The 8,092-nt window shown below is 36.2% G+C and overlaps 1 protein-coding gene across 7 annotated transcripts in view; it reads left to right on the top strand.

Moving 5' to 3' along the window:
- The window catches only part of LOC106470063 (ELAV-like protein 4), a 38,197-nt gene extending 30,419 nt beyond the window's left edge, over nt 1-7,778 (top strand). For 2 of the 7 annotated variants that reach the window (XM_022398606.1, XM_022398607.1), the window contains exons 5-6: nt 549-801; nt 6,283-7,778. In XM_022398606.1, coding sequence (XP_022254314.1) covers nt 549-801; nt 6,283-6,607 — 578 coding nt within the window. In that variant the 3' untranslated portion in view covers nt 6,608-7,778. Of the gene's footprint in view, nt 1-521; nt 802-6,282 lie in introns of all 7 variants that reach the window. The other 5 variants (XM_022398603.1, XM_022398604.1, XM_013930588.2 and 2 more) reach the window with 3 other exon arrangements.
- Nucleotides 7,779-8,092: the final 314 nt, after the last annotated feature.

The following is an 8,092-nucleotide window of genomic DNA, read 5'->3' as shown; positions in this document are numbered from 1 at the left end:
GATGTGCATATTTAAACTTAAGAAAGACACGCATTGTGCCACGACAAACGATGACGATAGGTTTAGCAATATAAAAGATGTGCATATTTAAACTTAAGAAAGACACGCATTGTGCCACGACAAACGATGACGATAGGTTTAGCAATATAAAAGATTCGCATATTTAAACTTAAGAAAGACACGCACTGTCCCACGACAAACGATGACGATTTTGAACTGTAAGAAACAAGAAGACGAAAACACTCGGCATTTTCCGGACTTCCCCCCCCCCCTCCTCCTCCTATTAATACGTTTGAACTTAAGTAATTCGTGTTCTTAGCTAACAAGTACGAGATGTGTAGTAACACTATGTAAAAAACATCGAATTAGATACAAAGTTAAGCCTTCTATAATTAATTTTATAATGAACAAAATTATTTTTTTTTAGTTGTTTTTAAAACTTTTTTTACATATAACTTTTTAAATGTTAACTTCTCTAACTGAAAACAGAATAGCTAATTTTTGTTTTTTTCTTCTAATAGTTAAGCCGATTGTGGGTAATTTTGCAGGATTGTCTAAAGGTGTCGGATTTGTGCGTTTCGACCAGCGAATAGAAGCCGACAGAGCTATTAAACACCTACACAACACCATTCCCGACGGCAGTAGTGAACCAATCACAGTGAAATTTGCAAATAATCCAAGCAACAATGCAAAGGCATTAGCACCCCTGGCGGCATACTTGTCTCCTCAGCGCCCGTTTCCTGGACCCATCCACCATCCAGCTAACCGCTTCAGGTACATTCCCCTGTCGCCGATCTCCAGGTACGCGATTCCAGCGGCTCCTAGTGACAAGTTCTTGACGCCTATTTTTAAACATTCACTTTTTAAGATTCATTTTGTAAATCGTTCCAAATTATGTTTGGCTTTGAGAAGCTAATTATTTATATTCACATACATATATATTTTTTTTATATTCAAGAGACACAGATTCATTATTGTTAAATAAAACATTGAATGAAGAAAAAAAAATTGGTTTAAGGAGAAGCTAAAAATTAAAGGTGTTGGGACGTATCTCATTACATACTATGGAGCCAGACGTACCCTAGAACACAGGGTACTTGACCTTGCTTGGAGATCGAACCTTTGTTTCCCTTTTATTTTGATTTTTTTTCTTTGATTTTCTTGAATTTGTTTATTGATTGTGATTACGTCAGATTTATCTACAATTTGGCTGAATGAGGAATGGATTTTTGTTTGGTTGTTTGAACAATCTACTTTAATATATAATTAAATTTCTGTTTAACTTAAATTTCTTTTGTGGTTGTGTTTATGCTAAATTTATGTGCAGTTTAGCTGGATCAGGAACAACTTTTTTGTTGTTTTTTTTTTGACTGAACTTTTTCATTTACTAGGTAATAGTTTTTCAGTTCAACTTAAATTTTTTTCATATTTTAAATTTTGTAAATCTTTCAATAGCATCTGTTAATCATAAAGAACATTAAAGCTGACCTTTTTAATATAAATAACATAGATAAATGAATAATAATAAAAAAATATATAAACACTTAATCTGGTTTCCATCTTCGTAATCAATATTTATTGAGCAGCCTTCTCTTAGCGCCATCTATAGGCACATTGTTGAATAATAACAATTTTAAAATAGTGTAATGAATCAAACGTTAATGTCAAATTTGTGCAGTGGCATTTAATAATCGGAAAAAAATCAAAGTCCGTTTTCTTGTACATCAAATAAAATAGTTAAAATAATAGGCTTAACACGGTTTACGCATGCTCTAACTCTACATATTTTTCTAATTACAACGAAGTGAATGTGTGATGGTACACGGTAACTTGATTAGAAAATATTGATACACATGTAACATTGGAATGACAAGTATTATACCAGCAGAAGCCACAAGGCCACTGGTAACATCAGTATAGGACAGCATACGGCCACTGGTAACATTAGTAAAGGACAGCATACGGCCACAAGGCCACTGGTAACATTAGTAAAGGACAGCATACGGCCACAAGGCCATTGGTAACATCAGTATAGGACAGCATACGGCCACTGGTAACATCAGTAAAGGACAGCATACAGCCACTGGTAACATCAGTAAAGGACAGCATACAGCCAGAAGGAACTCTTCTACATCTTGCGAAACAGTTGGTTTCTACATAAGGTGTCAAGGCCTATTGGCTTAACCCCCAAGATTGTCACTTAGTGCTCAGTTAAAACGTCTAAATTCTAATAATCGCACTGTTATTAATGCTGACTCTGCACAGTATTATGAAGGTTTTCTATTATTCTTGTAATTCTGTTTATCTTTACGAACGTTTTTATTTTAATAACGTATGCTGTCCTTTACTGATGTTACCAGTGGCCGTATGCTGTCCTTTACTGATGTTACCAGTGGCCGTATGCTGTCCTTTACTGATGTTACCAGTGGCCGTATGCTGTCCTATACTGATGTTACCAGTGGCCTTGTGGCTGTATGCTGTCCTATTGATTTCCCATCTTTTACTTTTCTTGGCTACATCACACGGTACTTTGTTTCCAACAATCGCAGTCTTTCTGGATGTTGATGAAGACTTTCTATGGTTCCATTTACGTCTTCCTAGTACAGAGAAGGTCATTTCCTGCCAGTAACATTGTGCTGGATTTGATAAAGGGCCTTCTCTTGCCGGCTTCCTCATTTAGCTTTATCCCAGCATGGTGGTCTAACACAGTGTTTCTCAACTTTTTTTTGCTCGTGGCTCCCTTTTGAGTTTTATTTATCCCTGTGGCCCCACCCTTCGTAGACGCTGTTACTTAGGAAAAAGTTACTTTATTTCCACACTGTTGATTAATAATATTATTTTTACAATATTGTATTTTTCTTAAAATATTTTGTTTATAACATACTGTTTACTAATACAAGTAAAAAAATATTCTGTTAATCATTGACATTTTATTGAGTGTGATCCTTGGGCCTAATGAACACTTGAAGGTTTTTGAATGTCAGGTTGCAGTGTGGTCAGTGATAAGCGAAGGTCCCCTATCTTTACAACATCAAGACGGTTGCGTATTTTTGATAGCAAATAAGTCACTCGACTAAAACCAGATAAGATGTGGGAAAAGCGATAAAATACAACTTTGCCTTCTCCAAGAGCTGTGGAAACTTATTAGCTATTTCACTACTTATCCAGAAATAATGTTTGTCACGTTTGAATCTAGCTTGGGCTGTTATATCACTCTGCAGTTCGATGAGACATTCTTACAAGGTGACGTCAACATCAACCGCATTCATCCCAAATGGATCCACCACCCAATCCGGAATTTTGATTGTTACTCGAGTACTAGTCGCGTCTAGTAACTCGACTTCTGAGCTGTGGGGGATACAGGGAGAAGAGAACCTTCGGTTAACTTTCAAATATTTTATTGGGACAGTGAAGTTTCAGTAGCCCACTCACAATTTACTGTGGGCCCCCTAATTTTCCGTCATTCCCGTGTGGCCCCTTGGGAGCCATATGGCCAACGTTGAGAAACACTGGTCTAACACATTCAACCAAGCGATGGTCTTACCCTGTTTTTTTACTTTCTGGCATCTATACAGGGATCAATCATCCTGAATCTTATACAGTCGCAAGTAGTAAGTTGACATTTATTTTCAGTTTATTGCTTTAACCAACCTGAGGAGAGTGGCTTTCATCTCCATCCTTGTGCTGCTTGAATCATTCGTCAGCCTTATGCTGAACGTTGTTACTCCGTGGTAGGATGGAGGCCCAACGAAATCTCTCGCTGTCTTTACTGTAGAAACTCTAAATAGGCCCTTTCTGCTTCACCCTCTATCCAATCTCTGTATTATCCGTCTAGGCTGATCCCAAAGGTACCACATGTCTCTTTCACCTGGGAACTTCTGATATCTTGTGGTTTCAATCTCTGTATTATCCGTCCAGGCTGATCCCAAAAGTACCACATGTCTCTTTCACGTGGGAACTTCTGATATCTTGTGGTGACCATTTATCTCCGAAATGACTCTATAGTACCTGTCAGCCAATGACTGTTTTTTGAAGCAACCACCTGCTTGGTTGGTGTTTGTGGGGAGCTTGAATGCCCTAAATAGAAGTCGTGGTTTTTATTCTTCACGGCCCTAGTGAAGTATTTTGCTTGTAAGCGCCGTTGGTGCTTTACAATACTTGTAAGGTGTAATAGGGCTTTACAATACTTGTAAGGTGTAATAGGGCTTTACAATACTTGTAAGGTGTAATAGGGCTTTACAATACTTGTAAGGTGTAATAGGGCTTTACAATACTTGTAAGGTGTAATAGGGCTTTACAATACTTGTGAGGTGTAATAGGGCTTTACAATACTTGTGAGGTGCAATAGGGCTTGACAATACTTGTGAGGTTTAATAGAGCCTTGATGGAGGTTGCTGAACCACATTTAATTACCAATCTTAATCGGGTATTTTGTGTATGTGTTCAATCTCATTTAGTTGCGTTGCACTTATACTGACCATAAGGTTTTGGTAAAGCATGTGCTGTTCTTCAGCTCTGTTTGCTTCTACAACTTTCAGAGTTTTGATACTTTTGGTTACCATGGTATTAATGTGACTGGAGAAGAAGATACAAGCATTTGGAACCAAAAAACAACAACAACAAATAAATCACAATTGGATCCCATGAAAGCTGCCTAAGCAGAAATCTAAGCCAAATACAGATCAGGCCTCAATACAAGGAACCTGGATTTCAGTAATGAATGATGGATTTTAAGTGACCGTATATAGTATTGTTTGAAAACTTTCCGTATTTTCAAATGACCATACAGTAACCTAATTTAATTTAGGAGTGTGAATTACGACATTTGTGGAAAATAAATCTCCTATACATATAATCATTAAACAATTAGTCCGCTGTACGATATCGTGTAATGAATTAGGCGCAATGTTCTAACAGTTAACTTAATTTATCTAAGGTTACTGTAAGGTGAAGTAAAACAGACTCAAAAAATCCCATAAATATTATATAAACTTCACCATTATATTAGGCCTAACTGTATTATTTTGTTTTCTGACCCAAGCTGTGCTGATGAGCCTTGAATGAGCGAAACTGCAGTTCACAGCAGAGGGAGCGGCCAATCAGTGAATGCATTAAGCCTTTTCGTCACAAGTGCCATATCTTTGTTTCTGTATTGTTGTAATTTGATATATTACATTTAATAAACGTATTTTTTAATAAATATCTTGTCATTCGACGTTTCACGTTAATCGAAATGATGGAGCCTTCGTTCAAACCAAGAAATTAACTGAAAAAAATTAAGGAACAGGAAACGCCAAAATAAACAGAACGTGACACGTTCAACCACGTGCCATGAATTGTATTTTGTTCACAACAATAACAAACAATACAGCTTCCTTTACAAAAAAAAAAAAAAGTTTATAATTGGAAAAGTAAGGCATTGTTAATATTTTGAACACTCAGAAACATTAAGAAAATTTTGAAACTTTTTGAAAATTTTAGGAATTAAAAATTATTTTTGCAAACGTCTCGCTCACGTGCACATACAATTTATCCATAGTTTTCACGTTGTTGTTACGTACCGATTAGCCTGATAAACATGTCATACCATACAGATTTTTTAAGGTAATGCTTGTAGGGCACCATTTTTAAATAATATACTGGAAAGATACATTTTCTGTGGGATTTAGTTTAGTCAAATAAATGTACTTTGAGAAGGGTTTTCTACACTGATATATTATGTCCCGTTCTAAACTTCACTCTCTCAAATCATTATATTAATAATCTGTACATGTTATTTTCAGATTTACTTACCTTACACAACGATGCATTATTAATACTGGACCAAAATTTCTAAACATAACTTATCAATTTAGAGCTGATGTTAGGAATAGCCGAGTCTACAAAGCTTAACACAACTTTAAAGCTAAAATAAAAATTTTCTACGTGGTCAGTATTTATTGAGCAGTCCTTTTCTATTTGTAAACAATGATAAAAATGACTAAGCTAAACACGGGTATTATGAATGGACATTACTTAGTTAACTTATCTATGTCAAAACTTTTACCGCATCGTTTACAAATAGTGATCTATGTCAAAACTTTTACCGCATCGTTTACAAATAGTGATCTATGTCAAAACTTTGGCCGTATATAAAAGTTTTTCACGATCCCAAAACGTTACAAAGTACTTTAACATTCGGCATGTTTAAGTATGTGTCTATAAGGATGGTATCTGTGTTTATGATTATATCTCTTGATATTAAGACTGTGTGTTTCAAGGTGACATTTTATATCTCTGCAGGTATTCCCCTCTGGCAGGAGATTTGCTGGCAACCAATTCTCTATTGGCTGGGAACGTTTTGAATGGTTCTGGATGGTGTATGTTCATCTACAACCTCGCTCCTGACACCGAGGAAAATCTCTTGTGGCAGCTATTTGGCCCTTTTGGGGCAGTACAGAGTGTCAAGGTCATTCGAGATCTGCAGACCAACAAGTGTAAAGGGTTTGGCTTTGTGACGATGACCAATTACGACGAGGCTCTGGTCGCCATTCAGAGCCTGAATGGTTACACCCTGGGGAACAGGGTTCTCCAAGTGTCGTTCAAGACCAGCAAGTGTAAGACATAAAATCAGGGATCAGAGGGTGAGGGACGATACGATGCAGGGTTCCCGGACTTCTGACTCTGTCGTAAATGAACCCTTCAATGAATACTTTAAATGAAGTACAGTTCTTCTCACCAGAAGTTTGGTGGTTCCTGTTTCTAAACATCCTAGTCATGACATGTATTTATTAGAACTGTCTACACCAAATTTCCAAAACGCCAAAGTAAATTTTATACACTTTGTAAACGTATGTCGTATATGACATACGTCATTCGAGTCTAGCAAGTGTCTGCTACGAGAGTATTCTTCTTTCATTTTTTTTTTTCTCTTAATTACCTAGCCGTCGTATAATATTGTTTGGTCATCCTTTAAGGTCGTGACTTGTTGTTTTAATCTTGACGTATAATTCGTGTGGTCACAAAGGTATATTTTGATTTTGCAACCAGAACACTTAAGACCCTTTAAATTTATTCATTTCCGGTTATGATCTCGTCGTTAGAATATTTTTTAATGAAGGATGACCAAAGGTACGTCAGTCATTTTCAGTTTTACCTTTACCCCAAGGTATTTTAACTTATTTTAAATTTTGTTAACAAGTCCTACCAGTGTTTGTTTTTTTTTTGGACAAGTGTTTGTACGTACGTTAGCCTATTTGTTAAGAACATGTACCTACTTGTTTGATGGACGTATTGATCTGAAAACCTTGTACTTCCTTATTTTATTTTGTGTACCGGCAATTAAGTTTAATTTGCTTTCTTTTTTGTTTTGCATGTCTAAAGCCTATTCTGGCTTTACTGTAATCACATTTGGTTACTATTAAATAATGTTGTTTATATTTGGTTATGGATGAATTCATTTAGATTCCTCTTCTTTTTTTTTCTTAACAAATGAGTGTTCTATCTTTCTTTTACTTATTTTTTTTTATAGACGCACACAGGAATTAGTAAGCTTAGCTCCCTGCATGCAATTAGAACGATTAGCATTCGATGACTCTGCATGCATTCGGAGATTGGGGGGAGGGGGGGTAGAATGTCGGTGACATACCACAAAACCATCCGTCATTTTAGTGGCTCCTGAAAAAAAAAAAAGCTAATAATAATTAGAGCTAACACTACCGCCACCATGGCCACTTCCACCAGAATCTATTTTTGTAAAAAGTTGATAGCAGGCAAAAAATAAAGTTGGAATAAAAAAATAAAATAATAAAAGAGAGAGAAAACCGGACTTTCGGTGCATCAAATCGAAGCGCTGTATGAGTGTGTGTAATCCCTGTTCCTAAGCAGTTACTGGGCTTGGTGGGTTATTGAATAAAATCTTAAATTTGCCCGTCAGATGGCACCTCAAAGTGGAATGTGTCGCTGACAGTTATTTATAGCTTTGATCAGTGTTTTTCAGTTAATTTTACAAACTTTCTTGGAAAGAGTAAATATGATGATCATTTAATTGGTTGGTAATTTAAATTTTATACATTTATTAAAACACACACACACACACACACACACACACACA

The sequence above is a fragment of the Limulus polyphemus genome, unplaced genomic scaffold, assembly GCF_000517525.1.
Source record: "Limulus polyphemus unplaced genomic scaffold, Limulus_polyphemus-2.1.2 Scaffold3799, whole genome shotgun sequence".
NCBI lineage: Eukaryota > Metazoa > Arthropoda > Merostomata > Xiphosura > Limulidae > Limulus > Limulus polyphemus.
Note: the sequence above shows the minus strand (reverse complement) of the source record. Positions and strands in the feature narration are given on the sequence as shown.